At 43.2% G+C, this 16,690-nt stretch overlaps 1 protein-coding gene across 2 annotated transcripts in view; it reads left to right on the top strand.

The window, feature by feature from the left end:
- The window catches only part of LOC120529699 (1-phosphatidylinositol 4,5-bisphosphate phosphodiesterase gamma-1-like), a 224,286-nt gene extending 209,288 nt beyond the window's left edge, over positions 1 to 14,998 (top strand). For both annotated transcript variants that reach the window (XM_039753754.1, XM_039753755.1), the window contains 5 exons: positions 2,245 to 2,359; positions 9,701 to 9,862; positions 9,961 to 10,049; positions 10,165 to 10,349; positions 13,732 to 14,998. In XM_039753754.1, the coding sequence (XP_039609688.1) occupies positions 2,245 to 2,359; positions 9,701 to 9,862; positions 9,961 to 10,049; positions 10,165 to 10,349; positions 13,732 to 13,792 (612 nt within the window). In that variant the 3' untranslated portion in view covers positions 13,793 to 14,998. The remainder of the gene's footprint in view (positions 1 to 2,244; positions 2,360 to 9,700; positions 9,863 to 9,960; positions 10,050 to 10,164; positions 10,350 to 13,731) is intronic.
- The last annotated feature ends 1,692 nt before the right edge of the window (positions 14,999 to 16,690 follow it).

Genomic DNA, 16,690 nt, shown 5'->3' with positions numbered 1-16,690 from the left:
GATATAACGGATTCCAAATTATCTGCTACTCCACCTATCTTGGTATCATCTGCAAATTTGACCAGCTTGTTACTTATATTTCTATCCAAATCATTTATATATATTAAAAATAGAAGCAGCTCTACCACTGACCCCTGTGGACCACCACTCTTAACATCACCAATTTCAAATAAGGTTCCTTGCACCTTCACCTTCTCGTGTCTGAGCCAATTCTGCTCCCACCTACACACAACACCCTGAACTGCCACTTCTTTGAGTTTTTATACAACACTGAATCCCAGTGGAGTTTTTGACCCTTAACAACAGAAACAAACTGTTTAATGTCAAAGTTAAAACATATCTCTGGTGTAAATAATAACAAATATCTTCTTCTTCTTTTGTCTTCTACCGTTAGGGGTCGCCACAGCGGATCATCTTCTTCCATATCTTTCTGTCCTCTCCATCTTGTTTTGTTACACCCATCACCTTCATGCCCCCTCTCAACACATCCATAAACCTTCTCTTAGGTCTTCCTCTTCTCCTCTTACCTGGCAGCTCTATCCTTAACATCCTTCTCCCAATATACTCAGCATCTCTCCTCTGCACATGTCCAAACCATCGCAGTAATAACAAATATAAAACACAAAATAATTGATTGTATGTAGTTGACAGAACTGGTAACCCTTCAGGTGAGTATTTAGTAGGTGCACCCTTGGCAGCCATGACGGCCTTCAGTCTGTGTGCACAGGGCTTTCTCTCTGTTGGCTGTCTTTGCCAAACTTCTCAACCTCTGTTAAGATCACATGGAGTTTGCGAGTGAATAGCCTTTATCTATCACGTGCAGCCACAAATTCTTAACATGGATTGAGCGCTTGGCCACTCCAGGACATGCACATTGTTGTTTTGAAGCCATTCCTGTGTAGCTTTGGCTTTATCCTTGAGCTTGTTGTCTTGCTGGATTACAAATCTTCTTCCAAGGTGATGGTTTTCCTTCATGATTTCCATGTGTTTTGACAAACTCATTTCCCCCACCATGTTCCCAAGTCTTCCAGGGCCTGTTGCAGAGAATTGTCCCCAGAGCCTGATGCTGCCACCACCATCCTTCATGTGTGGTTTTGATAATGTGCTCAACCGTGGCGTGTAGTCTGATGGGCATAAAGCTTAGTTTTGGTCTCATCAGGCCATAGGACTTTCTTCTGGCTGACCTCTGAGCCTCCCATGTCCCTTCTGCCGAGATGTTGTGTGCATTTTCTTCTCTTTGCCACTCTCCAATAAAGCTGCAAAGGGTAAAGAATCCGGGCAACCATTGTCTGCACAGAGTCAGAAGTGTCTTGGTGGTCTCCCTCACTCGTCTTCTTCTTGCACAATCTCTCCGTTTTTGTGGATGGCCTGCTCTAGCAGATTTACAGGTCTGTCATACTCTTTGTATTTCTTAACTGGACTCCATGGCATATTCAGTGTCTCCATCCCCTGTCAACCCTTCACAAAGTTGTCTGGTGTGTTCTTTTGTCTTCATTGTGTATGTCAGACCACCATGCTGACTCAATCCAAGTTGGTCCTTCAAGATACCTACAGGTGCATTTAGGCTCCAATCAGATGAAACCCCAGGCAGGGGGTCTCCATTGAAATTATTGTATGACTCCTAAAACAATCTGGCTGCACCAATGATGACTCAAGTGTGTCATACTAAAGGACGTGAAGACTTGCGTGATTGATTATTTTGTGTTTTATATTTGTAACTAATGTAGACCACTTTCCAGAGATCTGTTTTCACTTTGATATTATAGAGTTGTTTTCCGTTAATCAGTTTCAAAAAAGGCCACATTATGTCTACCATAAGTCAATGTTATATAACAGTAAAGTGTGAAAACTGCCAAGGAGTGAATAGTTTTTACAGCACAGCACAAGGTCAAGAAATGGAAACAAGTTACGCTGAGTCACCGCTCAGTGGAAGGCACGGCCCAGCCACGTGTAACAACACTGCACCAGCCCACCCATAAACGCCATCTTTGTGTTTACAACAGTTACAAAGTATTTGTGAGTTACTGAGGCCTACAAATGCACAAAGCGCATAACTGATGTTTTCCAGCTCTACCCTGTCCTTTCACATCCGATGTTGACACATGAGCTGTTGTAGAAAAAAATCAACTGGTCAAAGAAACCAAGTCATTTGTGACCACTCACTTCTGATCATGATGGAGACCACTGCTCTTCTCCCTCATTCCTCACATTGTCCTCTAACTGTAATCTCTGGCTGCGTTGTAGATCTTAGGAGCCCGACACTTGCCCAAGAATGGCCGGAGCATTGTGTGCCCCTTCGTGGAAGTAGAAGTATGTGGAGGGGACTACGACAACAGCAAGTGCAAGACGGATGTGGTCGGTAAGTATGAGCGAGTAGTCGTTTAGAATGTGAGCCTCGATATTTATACAGGGTGGCGGGTGTATCGTTTTATAGTTTATGAAGTTCTCATGAAATGTTCAGGATATCGTGATAGTCAGTCCTTACTTTACGAAATGCATGCCATATGGCACAATGTGGCAGGCTTTCTTCTGTACTGCAGGTCCTAAAAATAGATTAACCATTAAGCAAGTTACACATGTGCTTAGGCCATCAAGGGAAGGGGAGGCACCACTAACATTTTCCATTACCTGATTTACCATGAGCCATATGGTGCAAAACTGCAAATGGTGCAGTGGAAACAGGTTCCCACATTGAATGAAACAGTTACAAAAGTATATACGGTATATGAATTTCTTCCCTTGGGATTAATAAATAATCTATCTATCTATCTATCTATCTATCTATCTATCTATCTTATATATCTATCTATCTATCTATCTATCTATCTATCTATCTATCTATCTATCTATCTATCTATCTATCTATCTATCTATCTATCTACAGTGCATCCGGAAAGTATTCACAGCGCATCACTTTTTCCACATTTTGTTATGTTACAGCCTTATTCCAAAATGGATTCAATTTATTTTTTTCCTCAGAATTCTACACACAACACCCCATAATGACAACGTGAAAAAAGTTTACTTGAGGTTGTTGCAAATTTATTAAAAATAAAAAAATTGAGAAAGCACATGTACATAAGTATTCACAGCCTTTGCCATGAAGCTGAAAATTGAGCTCAGGTGCATCCTGTTTCCCCTGATCATCCTTGAGATGTTTCTGCAGCTTAATTGGAGTCCACCTGTGGTAAATTCAGTTGACTGGACATGATTTAGAAAGGCACACAGCTGTCTATATAAGGTCCCACAGTTGACATTTCATGTCAGAGCACAAACCAAGCATGAAGTCAAAGGAATTGTCTGTAGACCTCCGAGACAGGATTGTCTCGAAGCACAAATCTGGGGAAGGTTACAGAAAAAATTCTGCTGCTTTGAAGGTCCCAATGAGCACAGTGGCCTCCATCTTCCGTAAGTGGAAGAAGTTCGAAACCACCAGGACTCTTCCTAGAGCTGGCCGGCCATCTAAACTGAGCAATCGGGGGAGAAGGGGCTTAGTCAGGGAGGTGACCAAGAAACCGATGGTCACTCTGTCAGAGCTCCAGAGGTCCTCTGTGGAGAGAGGAGAACCTTCCAGAAGGACAACCATCTTTGCAGCAATCCACCAATCAGGCCTGTATGGTAGAGTGGCCAAACGGAAGCCACTCCTTAGTAAAAGGCACACGGCAGCCTGCCTGGAGTTTAAAGGCACCTGAAGGACTCTCAGACCATGAGAAACAAAATTCTCTGGTCTGGTGAGACAAAGATTGAACTCTTTAGTGTGAATGCCAGGCGTCACGTTTGGAGGAAACCAGGCACCGCTCATCACCAGGCCAATACCATCCCTACAGTGAAGCATGGTGGTGGCAGCATCATGCTGTGGGGATGTTTTTCAGCAGCAGGAACTGGGAGACTAGTCAGGATAAAGGGAAAATGACTGCAGCAATGTACAGAGACATCCTGGATGAAAACCTGCTCCAGAGCGCTCTTGACCTCAGACTGGGGTGATGGTTCATCTTTCAGCAGGACAACAACCCTAAGCACACAGCCAAGATATCAAAGGAGTGGCTTCAGGACAACTCTGTGAATGTCCTTGAGTGGCCCAGCCAAAGCCCAGACTATGCATATATATATATATATATATATATATATATATATATATATATATATTCATTGCATTCGTAGCCTGAGTCCCGACCTGAATTGTGTGGGTGGTTACCTACCAGATAACGCTTGTGGTTGGTTCTGCCATTCGGCAAACATCTGCCACAGTGCCCTCTTCAGTTGCGAGAAGCAGATCGCAGATCCCGACCAACCACAAGCGTTACCTGGTAGGTAACCACACACACAATTCAGGTCGGGACTCAAACTACGAACGCAATGAATGTAATTACTCCAGAACTACAGGCTGTCAAATAAAGGAACCACCGTGGCACAGCGTAAAGGGGCTTCATCTCTGCCGCTAACGCAACGAGGTTCGATCCCCAAGAGGGGTGCAGTAGAGTATGTACGCCTGATGAGCCCAAATGAGAGCGAAACACGTGTTGCATACTTTTTGCATTATTTGACAGTAAACTATGCAATATATATATATATATATATATATATATATATATATATATATATATATATATATATAAAAGTCAATGTACAAAGTATGTATGTATGTTCCAGCATAACGGCTGACGCGATTTTCATGAACCTTGGTACACATGTTCCTCATTGGTCAACTAAAAATACTGTAGGGAGAAATCAGTCGCAACCCACCCCCTTCTGGGTAGGGTGGGGGTGATCTTGCAGTCTTGTATGCATGTTATCATCCAGTTGACACTCGGAATGACCACCAGAGGGCAAACTGGAGGCGATTGCCAGCATTCTTTATGTTTGAGTGCCACAGCGCCCTGTTGCTTTTGAAATTACATAGAGTTCTACACGTGGAAGTGTGTGTGTGTGTGTGTGTCTGTCCGGCCCGGAAGTGAGACGTAGATTCGGGGTGAGGGCTCCAGCTCCGAGGATACGCCAGTGAGGCCAGCACACCGGCAAAAGGAAACCTCCTAAGAAAGACAGTCGCTTAGCTGCTAATGCACAAACGATACGAGCACTTCGTGCAACATGAATCCTTCTAGCAGAGAGATGCCCAGAGTAGTTCTGACGATTTCAATATTTTCTAGGATCCTGTGTGCTTACACAGTTAGTATATACCAGGCGACTGCCAGCATTCTTTGTTTTTGAACAGCACCGCACCCCTGTTGCTTTTCAAATTAAATACAGTTGGCCTGTTCCAAGCCTCAACTAGATGATAACATACATACAAGACCGCAAGACAAAGACATCAGTGAGTCTTTGTTTCTTCATTTATTTTTATTCTTAACGTTGTGTTTTTTTAATTATGTTTTTCTCATACAATTAAAAAAACACGAGGTTGAACTGGAGGTGACTGCCAGCATTCTTTATTTTTGAGCACCACCGCGCCCCTGTTGTTTTTCAAATTAAATACTGTTGTCCGGTTCCGAGCGTCAACTGGATGATAACAGACATACAACACCGCAAGACAAGCACATTAGTGAGTCTTTATCCATCCATCCATTATGCAACCCGCTATATCCTAACTCCAGGGTCACGGGGTCTGCTGGAGCCAATCCCAGCCAACACAGGGCGCAAGGCAGGAAACAAACCCCGGGCAGGGTGCCAGCCCACCACAGAAAACCCACAGACACGGGGAAGAACATGCAAGCTCCACACAGGGACGACCCGGGAAGCGAACCCAGGTTTATTGTTTGTTAATTTATTTTTATTTTTAAAGTTGTGTTTTTTTTTAATTATGTTTTTCTCAAACAACTAAAAAAAACCTTTATTTTCCTCCCGGGCAATGCTGGGTATTTCAGCTAGTGTATATATATATCATAGCAAAAACAGTAATAATAGAGGTTAATAATATATATTAATCGTGGGAATACAACAAAATCTGAATCTGGAAACTGCCCTTACAAGGTCCAGTGAGGCTCATGTGATCCTTCTCGATTGGTCATGTCTTTTGTCCCATTCAGTCATCCAGTGAGACTTAGTGAATCTCAATAAATTAGAATATCATCGAAAAGTACATTTATTTCAGTAATTCAATTCAAAAAGTGAAACTTGTATATTATATAGATTCATTACACACAGAGTGATACATTTCAATCATTTATTTCTTTTCATTTTGCTGATTATGGCTTGTAGCTAATGAAAACCCAAAATTCAATATGTCAGAAAATTAGAATAATGTGAAAAAGTTCAATATTGTAGACTCCTGGTGTCCCACTCCACACAGCTATTTAACCCAAAACGCCTGCAAAGGTGTCCTGAGCCTTTAAATGGTCTGTCTCTCAGCCTGGTTCAGGAGGCCACACAATCATTGGGAAGACTGCAGACTTGACAGTTGTCCAGAAGAAAGTCATTGACACCCTCCACAAGGAGGGGAAGCCACAAAAGGTCATTGCTACAGAAGCTGGCTGTTCACAGAGTGCTGTATCCGAGCAGATTAATGGAAAGTTGAGTGGAAGGAAAAAATGTGACAGCAGAAAAAGGTGCGCAAGGAACAGGGATAACCGCAGCCTTGAGAGGAGTCAGTGCTTCAAGAGCCACCACACAGAGACATGTGTATCCGGGACGTGGGCTACAACGGTCACATTCCTTGTGTCAAGCCACTGGTTCACATCAGAAGCATCTTACCCGGGCTAAGGAGAAAACGGACAGGACTGTTGCTCAGTGGTCCAAAGTCCTCTTTTCAGATGAAAGTTAATTTTGCATCCAATTTGGAAATCAAGGTCCCAGAGTCTGAAGGAAGAGTGGAGAGGCACAGAATCCAAGTTGCTTGAGGTCCAGTGTGAAGTTTTCACAGTCAATGATGATTTGGGGAGCCCTGTCATCTGCTGGTGTTGGTCCACTGTGTTTTATCAAGTCCAAAGTCAGCACAGCCATCTACCAGGACATTTTAGAGCACTTCATGCTTCCCTCTGCTGACAAGCTTTATGGAGATGCTGATTTCATTTTTCAGCTGGACTTGGCACCTGCCAACACTGCCATAAGTACCAATACCTGATTTAACGACCATGGTATCACTGTGCTTGATTGGCCAGCAAACTCGCCAGACCTAAACCCCATAGAGAATCTATCCAGAGGAAGATGAGAGACACCAGACCCAAAAATGCAGACGAGCTGAAGGCCGCGATCAAAGCATCCTGGGTTTCCATAACACCTCAGCAGTGCCACAGGCTGATCACCTTCATGCCACGCTGCATTGATAGTCATTCATGCTAAAGGAGCCCCGACCAAGTATCGAGTGCGTACATGGACATACTTTTTAGTAGGCCAACATTTCTGTATTAAAAATCTTATGTAAGACTCAAATTTTCTGAGATATTTTGAGTTTTCATTACCTGTAGGCCATAACCAGCAAAATGAAAAGAAATAAACACTTGAAATATATCACTCTTTGTGTAATATAATTTATATAATATACTGTATGAGTTTCACTTTTTAAATTGAATTACTGAAATAAATTAACTTTTCAATGATATTCTAATATAATGAGATGTATACAATACAATACAATTAATTTTTATATAGCCCAAAATCACACAAGAAGTGCTATACTAATGGGCTTTAACAGGCCCTGCCTCTTGACAGCCCCCCAGCCTTGACTCTCTAAGAAGACAAAGAAAAACTCCCAAAAGAAAACCTTGTAGGGGAAAAAATGGAAGAAACCTCAGGAAAGGCAGTTCAACAGAGGAAGATGAGAGAGACTCCCTTCTTAGCCAGGTAGGCTGGGAACCGATGCAAGCAGCTCCGGATGTCACAGTGCTGAACAAAAGAAGGAGGTCAATACAATATAATATACAGAACAGAACTTGATGACAGCAACATTCAATAACACTCACAAAACAAAAAGTAATCATTGAGGTTCAATACAGTATAAAATAAAATAATTACAAATATGGTCTGCCCAATTTTAACCAGGGATGATATTTTTGTTTCTGTTTTGAATTCAAATGCAGTTTAAAAGCTTTTTTCAGAAATTAAAACAGAATTAAGCCCACTAACACTAGATGATATCACATAATATGATTTGATTTTAAGTGCTTAGGGCCTGTAAAGGTCTTAATCACAAAACAATTACATTAACAATCATCTTACGATTTTTACACTCTTGGTTTATTTAGTAGGATTCCACAATGTTTTTGCTATTTTTCACCCATTTCGTTTTGATTGAACATGAATATTTTTACTTTTATATGACATTCACAACGCCATATTGTGCCATGTTTGCGTTTGCGTTCCTCCGCCATTTTATGTTTTTCTGAGTGACTGATTTCTATTATGAAGATTCATCACGCAGTCCAACGTTCGTCTCATTAGGCGCGTTTACATAAACTTCAATTTTTACCAGAAACCTGATTTCTAAAATGCCCTGTGAACCTTTATTCTGTTGAGAGAAATCAGGTTATAGGCCTCTGAGAAGCCTGATTAACAGAGGTAGATGACTCCGCGAGTAACCCGATTATGTGGCAGTGTAAACCCTTAACCGGTTACACTTTTAGGATTTTGTGGTTTGCGCATGTCTGATGCATCCTGTGAGTCTGTGCTTGTATTTCAGCAGCAGAAGTGTCAACAACATACATTTCAGAGGCAAATGTTCAGGGCCTGCGGTGGGCTGGCACCCTGCCTGGGATTGGTTCCTGCCTTGTGCCCTGTGTTGGCTGGGATTGGCTCCAGCAGACCCCCGTGACCCTGTGTTCAGATTCAGCGGGTTGGAAAATGGATGAATGGATGGATGGATGTTCAGGGCAGGCGGCACGGTGGCGCTGTAGGTAGCGCTGTTGCCTCGCAGTAAGGAGACCCGGGTTCACTTTCCGGGTCCTCCCTGCGTGGAGTTTGCATGTTCTCCCCGTGTCTGCATGGGTTTCCTCCCACAGTCCAAAGACATACAGGTTAGGTGCATTGGCGATTCTAAATTATGCTTGGTGTGTGTGCCCTGCGGTGGGCTGGCGCCCTGCCTGGGTTTTGTTCCTCCTTGCGCCCTGTGTTGGCTGGGATTGGCTCCAACAGACCCCTGTGACCCTGTAGTTAGGATATAGCGGGTTGGATAATGGATTGATGGATGGGATGTTCAGGGAATCGCATTATCCCTTCTGGCTGAAACAATCTGTCTCAATATTTCAGAAATCGCCAGCTCCATGTTGAGGACCTGAACACAATCTTGAGAGTAGTAGTAGGTAGTAGTAGTAGGTTAACACGTAAAAAGTAATATGCGCGTCACATAGTCTGATCACTTTTTAAAGTAACAAGTAACCCTAATGTAATATTTGTCTTATTGTTGTACAAACCCCAGCGTTCCTGTTATTCCAGCAGCACTGGATGTAAGGCAAGAAGCACACGCAGCGGTGGCAAAGCCGTTTGCTCCGCTGTGCAATCACCTCACACTAAAAATCAGAAAGAATAAAACATGGCCATCAAAATCAGCCCTCTAAAGACAGACGGTGATAGGCTGCTATTGTGTAACTAGGAGAATTGGCCGCAGTTTCCCACAGGAGATATTTGTGCCACTTCTGTCCTGTCTGCGTCTCCGTCTATTCAGCCCCCGTGTTCTGTTTCACCTCATCTCTCGTTTTCATGTACTTTGCAACTTGTCTTTTGGATTTGCTTCATTTATTTTCTCCTTGAATCTTTCTCTGCCTCACGACAGCGGACAATGGCCTGAACCCGGTGTGGATGCAGCAGCAGTTTGTCTTCGACATCAACAACCCCGAGTTTGCCTTTCTGCGTTTTGTGGTGTACGAGGAGGACATGTTCAGTGACCCCAACTTCCTAGCACAGGCCATCTTCCCAGTCAAAGCACTGAAGACAGGTGAGTGGGAGTCGCGGGTGGGTTTCTCGATGTCAGAACTGATCCCAGTCGACTGTCTTATTTAAGCTGTTCTTCTCCTTGTATTTGTGCTATTGCAGGGTACCGTTCTGTCCCCCTGAAAAACAGTTACAATGAAGACCTGGAACTGGCGGCACTGCTTGTGCATGTCGAGATTCTCAACGCTAAGGTAAGGGAGCTGACCAGATGCCACCAGGGGATATACCTATCAGCCTTCCAAAGTCTTCGGAGCTGATTTCAGCTAGCAATGTTTATGCTTCAGCTCCTTTGTCGGTTGGTTTCAGGAGGAAGACGATGAGAACCTGTACTCCTCCATCCAGCAGCTGCGAGATCGGACCAGCGAGCTCTCCAACCAGGTCTCTACTTTTGAAAGGGGCAACTCCTGCGATCAGCGCTACCAACAACGACTGGATGAGCTGCGTGCAGTCCAAGAGCAGCTCATGGAGCTGACTGAAGTCCGCAATCGGAGGTGAGTGCTGCACAAGGAGGCCAAGCGTGAAACTGTTAAAAAAAGAGATGAGAATAGTAAAAGACGGAATACAAGACATAGATTGAGGACAATAACATGGAGACGTCATCAAGTGGTGTTAATGCGAACACGACACATTGACGTGCTTTATGGCTAATCTGGAGAGTCTTGAAGAGAGGTAGACCTAAAATGTAAAAAGTCACATTAATGACTTAGGGAGCATAATGGGAAATTTCATAATAGTGGCTTTGGTTGGTGGGGGGGCAGTGGTAAGAGCTGCTGCCTTGTAGCTTTAAGTCGGAGTGATACTTGACGCTCAAATGGCTGCCACGCATTTCCAGGGCTCTTCTGATGCGCCCTCTGAGCATGTCGTCAGAAATTAACGTGACGCATGCACAAGTCGCGGTACCAGCAGAAATATGAAGGGGCGTAGTGTGTTCAACTTTTGGTACGTGACATCAGCATCGTCATTTACTATCAACACCTCCATAGTGACAGACACGACCTGTCAGGACAGTTGGTATCAGCTCTTTGAAAGTGGATCTGGAAACGTGCAAGACAAAATGGAGGCAATTTTGAGGCAGATACGTCCGTGCAAAGCGAAAAATGTCTGAGAAAAGAAGTGGGGATTGTGATAGCAATGTGACAGCAAACTGCATTGTAGCTCTCACAGGATCAATGTGCGTTCTTCGATGTTTGATGAATATTTCGATAAAGCATTTAATCATTTAATCAAATTTTAATATGGACACACAAAAGTATTCTTGGTGCTGTCTTTATCCATTTCTCTCACAGGCAGTACAAATGCCGCATATTCCCCATCATAATGACGCGATACATTTAAAGGTCTCACATACCATGCCTCTCCAACAGCATCAGAATACAAAGAATTTTTATCTTCAACGTCTTTCTTCCATCAACTTACAACACAGCAAAGCCGGACGTTGTTTCCTTATTGTGATGATGTCTCGCATTGCCACCTGGTGGAATCCTCCAGATTTACACAAAGTACATGTGCAGGTATAGTCAGTACACTGCTTGAGTAGCGTCAGTGCCCACAAGCGTACGATTCACATAGTGTCAAGTATGGAATTTTGGGGGTGTCTGTGTGGATTCTTTATCTTCTTCTTATGCCCATCGATGGTTTCCTCTGTTACATTAATTGTCAACTCCTAATTTTTTTCTGCCTCTGTGAGTGTGTTGTCGTTTCCATCCATTATCCAACCCACTATATCCTAACTACAGGGTCACGGGGGTCTGCTGGAGCCAATCTGAGCCAATACAGGGGGCAAGGCAGGAAACAAACCCCGGGCAGGGCACCAGCCCACTGCAGGGCACACACACACTAACCAATGCACCCAACCTGCATGTCTTTGGACTGTGGGAGGAAACCCATGCAGACTAACTGAGAGGCAGCAGCGCTACCCACTGTGCCACCGTGCTGCCCATTGTTTCCTGCTTTTAAATTTGTATCAGTGAATGCATTGTAGAACATAAGCTCTATATAATACATATAGTGGGAGATCTCCTATCAGATCTGGAAGACACCTCCATGACACTCCAAGGGAATGAATGAAACTGTCAGAATCTTTCAATGCACACTCTCTGAACCAGTGGCCGAGCAGCATTTTGTACCTAAAAATATATAGTAGCTGATGAAAGCAGGAGCCAGAAAGGCAATTACAGGGCATCAGACAACAGTAACAAGTGCCGTCAATTGAGGCAGACTTTAAGGCGATTTCTTAACTCCCTGGACGTTAAACCCAAGCGTGACTCTGGCTCAGAATTCTATGCAATTACAGTTAACCACAAGTCAAGCTCATGCTGATCTGCTTTAAATGTTTAAGCCTTAATAACATTGTATTGTACTGCCATCTAGTGAAGTAAATAACCTCAAGCTACCAAAAAAAACATTAATATTTCTATGCATTTACCACGCTAAAGTAACTCATTAATATTCATGAGTGGGTGGAGCTTTCAACTAAAAACACAATGGCAAAAGAAAAGCCGTAAGGGCAGCTTTTACTCAAACTGAAACTGCAGTATTGTTCAAATCGAGTCACCATGATGACAATGTGAATTGATCACCAGATACTGACAAGGAAATTAAAACTAATGCATGATATGGCATCGTATGACCGAAACTCCATGATAGGCCCGGTGAATTTTGTCACGTGGTGCGACAGTAGCTGCGTGACAGAAAAGCAAAGTAACTGTGATTGAGTGTAGGGCCATCAAGACGTTAACCCTAAAGCACTGTTCACCATCAAAGTGTATCAGTGAAATGTGGAAATCACAAATGTGGTAGCGTACAATAAGCAGCGGATCAGGCAATGACATCCTAACTTTTCATGAGCAAGCAACAGGAAAAATATGAGAAAGATGTGCAAGGAAACACACTTCTACTATCACAATTGTGATGTCGGGCTGTGCGTTGGCGACTGCCTCAAAAGGCAGCACCCAAAAGACGTTTACAAAATCTGCATCAGCACAGCAGTGGACTCTAGATGTACCTTTCCTACTGCATTTGTGTAGACGTTTTGGAATTTACATGTTTCTGATTCACATAACATTTAATCTTGTTGGAAAAAAAATCATTTTATAATATTGCCCACCGTCCCAAGTCCATTAAACCTGATCACGAGGTGGTCTAAGTTAATATGCAACTCTGTTCTTCTTCTTCGACTCCAAGAAGCACAATTCACTTGCTTGTTTGCGGCTTTGGGTCACACTACAACAGCACTAAACTCCAAAGTTACGTACCAAGACCACAAAAGCACGGGATCTTTCCCAGCTTACTAACTGGGTCTCCTTCTACCCAAAATTTCACGTCCGTTTTCCCTGAAAGGATGAGATTAAAATTTTTTTCTCAGCCACCACTTCAAACTACAGGGGGCAAGTGACATATACAAATCTACCATTTTTGAGTAGAGTACAGAGACCTGACTTCGCTTCCCGGGTCCTCCCTGCGTGGAGTTTGCATGTTCTCCCCGTGTCTGCATGGGTTTCCTCCCACAGTCCAAAGACATGCCGGTTGGGTGGATTAGTGATTCTAAATTGTCCTTGGTGTGTTTGTGTGTGTCCTGCGGTGGGTTGGCACCCTGGCCGGGATTTGTTCCTGCCTTGTGCCCTGTGTTGGCTGGAATTGGCTCCAGCAGGACCCTGTGTTTGGATTCAGCAGGATGGATGGGTAGAGTATTCCTTTAAAATTGCATTTTAGCGTTTTTATTATTTATGTCATTTTTCAAGTGTGTACTCATCTGACAGTTTATTAGAGTGTGAGAGTCTCTGACAGTCAGACCGACTAAACCTTGTAAGCATTGTTATAACGTTTGGAGGTGAATGGCAGCCACTCCTGACTGTACCCAAACTCTTTCCACAGATTAATGGAAAAGAAGAAGAGAGAAAAGTTGCGGCAGCAGATGGCGACAAAGCGCAGTTGAAGAGGGGGAGTGGCTCTGATCCCACGATTCCCTGGAATTCCGGGGCCATTCCGATATGATTCAAGGCCTGCGCTCTAGTGGCTTAAATTGCACAATCATGTATCTATAATGTATAAAGTGAAAGAAAACCAAAAATGTTAATCAGGAAAGAGTATGTGAAATGTGAAAGAATTTCACAATCAATAATGCAGCTTTCTGTGCCTTTGCCAGTCTTTACTCTGTTTCTGTTTTTACGAAGTATTATTTTATAACCCCCAGATCAGGGAGTTTGAATATTATAGAGTCAACAAAAGCAAAAAAAGAAACTGTTTAAATGAAAATGAACTGCAAAGCGTTCCTCAAGAATGTGGAGTGCCTAATTAGTTGGGATACTACCTCCTGTCACCAGCAGAGGGCAATGTCTCCCAGCATGTTAGTGCCCTCATGCAAAAGCAGGCCTTTTTGGTGCAGCACATCCTCATTTTTAATTTTATGTTTGGCATCCCCCTGGACTGGTTGTTAAGTGAGCACCAAGGGGGTCCGGATGTTACAGACTGAATAGGTGCTTTTGGGCCAAGAAGGTTTAGGTCACATTTTCAGCCACCCAAGGAACTAAAATGGTGCCCAATTGCTGCTCTGGTGTGTATAACGTTTCGCAGACAGTGTCTCTTCTGTTCCTCCCCGTCACCTCTGCCACGTGTATCCCCCTTACCATTTATTTTATCTTCCCAGGTACCTAAACGCATGCTGCCTTATATCCTGTTGTTCTAAACAGAACATGTTAGCCCCTAAACCCCAATGTGGGTTTGCACTGCCAGCCGGCACAGCTTTTTCGTGAAGGCTGGCATTCTGAGCCGGGGCTCTTGTGCCTGTAAGCTGAAGGTGGGCACCAATCACCAGTGAGTCCAGCATTTAACAGAGGGAAGTGGGCGGCCTGGGCCGGTTCAACTAAAACCTTTGTCCTGATTATACAGGTCCAGATGCTGGCTGATCGGCTTCACCCCTTGCTTATTTTTATCTTTTTTTTTTTTTTTTTTACACTAAATGTATTTCTTAAACTGATATAATTATGAATGAAGTTATGAATGAGATTCTTTTTATAAATATCACTTTTCCCAAACAAATGTATCGTGAAAGATATAAGTAACTCAAAAACTGACACCTTAAATAAATGCTTCCATAGACAATAGTGTTGGTTAGAAATTGAATAAACTATTAACAGTTTGAGCCGCGTGTTTGTCTCTTTTTATGCTATTAACATGACTTGGGATTTCTGCAGTTTTATAAGGGAATGTAAAAAAACATAACAAAAGAAAATTTTACACACGAGCCAAATGCCAGTATGACCGAAGCTTTAGAGATGCCCACCTCTGTTATGTCCTACTCTGCTGATCCACATCATCACATAAGCACCCTCACCTAAACAAGATGACAAATCTGAGGAGACCCTCAAGCCTGCTTTATACTTGGGAAACGTGACATGAGCCACAGAGACGCCAATTTATTTGCTGCATGTTGTGTGCAGAATGTTTTTCTAAGCACGTAGCAATGCAGATACGATGCCATGTATCCAAAGTGGTGAATTCTCAGGAGAGGTGGGTTATGTGGGTGCCAGAATGATGAATGAAGACCTGAATATGACACCACAGCTCATCAAAGCACAAAAAGGACCTGCAAAAACATTTGAAGTGCATCAGTTCAGCATGTACTAAGAACTTTTCAGATGTTATTACTGATTCTGTTATTAATTCCGTTGTTCCTGCATGTCTTGATGTCAACTTGTGAAAATGTCCTTAGTTTCTTTGTGCCTGTGGTTGCTGTTATCAGAGCTGACATTGCATCTCCTGCTCTGTGAGCCATCTGTCCCTTTGATGTGCTCTGCTGTCCTGACTAAGTTTAAACCCCTGTCTCTGTCCTTCCAACCAGAAACAGTTGGTTAACTGAAACCTGCAAATTGTCCTTCTGAGATTGTCTCCTCTCGACTTCTTAAACAGGTACTTGACATTGTTGGGCCTAGTAGTTTGACCTCTCTTTCTATGGGGTCTGTTCCGGCTTATTTTAAGCATGCTGTCATGTGGCCTTTGATTAAAAAGCCAAATCTGGATCCTTTGGTTCTTTCAAACGTTAGGCCGAGATCTACATTGCCATTTCTCTCTAAGTTCTGAGAGAAAGTGGTTCTTCTGAAACTCCAGACCTTTTTGGAGAGAAATGGCATTGGTGAAATATTCCAGTCAGGCTTTAAAGCTCACCACAGCACTAAATCTGCTCTTTTTATTAATTGTTGATTCTGAACTCCTCATACTCTTAGACTTTACTGCAGCTTTTAACTCTTTAAGGGCTGAATATTTTTTTCCAAAAGACAGAGGTTTCTGAAAAGCAATGATTTCACACAGAAATCAACGTAAAACGTCTGTTGCTGCATGCTGTGGCTGCCAGTTTGCCAAGATTGTGCGGCAGCCTTGCTGCCAGGCTGTCATCGTGTGGCTGGGGCAGCAGCAGCAGTGATCACGGTCACAGTGCATTGCAATCTGGTTTCTATCTCTTATCATAGTTAAGTCCTACCCTGCGAACATTGTCAACACCACAATTAGCTGGGGACCAATCAGCTGAAGCTGGAACCTCACATTCATTTCCGATCACTTGTATCAAAATCGGAATTTCGGCAAGTCATAGTCCAATTTGGAGAGAAGAGGCGATACATCGTCCACAGAGTATTTTGCTTTACGCATTTGCTTTGATCTCTCGCCAGATGTCCGTCCCATTTTTGCCGTTGTTTGCTCCTTACTACTCACATAAGCGCAGGAAATCTCAGTCAAACCAGCTAACTTTCTTTCTAGCAACGAGAGTCCAACTAAAACATAACAGTTGGTTTTGTCACCGTTTACAGTTGATTACCATCATCATCTGCCCCTTTTGACA

The sequence above is a fragment of the Polypterus senegalus genome, chromosome 5 (genome assembly GCF_016835505.1).
Source record: "Polypterus senegalus isolate Bchr_013 chromosome 5, ASM1683550v1, whole genome shotgun sequence".
In the NCBI taxonomy this organism is placed as follows: domain Eukaryota; kingdom Metazoa; phylum Chordata; class Cladistia; order Polypteriformes; family Polypteridae; genus Polypterus; species Polypterus senegalus.
Note: the sequence above shows the minus strand (reverse complement) of the source record. Positions and strands in the feature narration are given on the sequence as shown.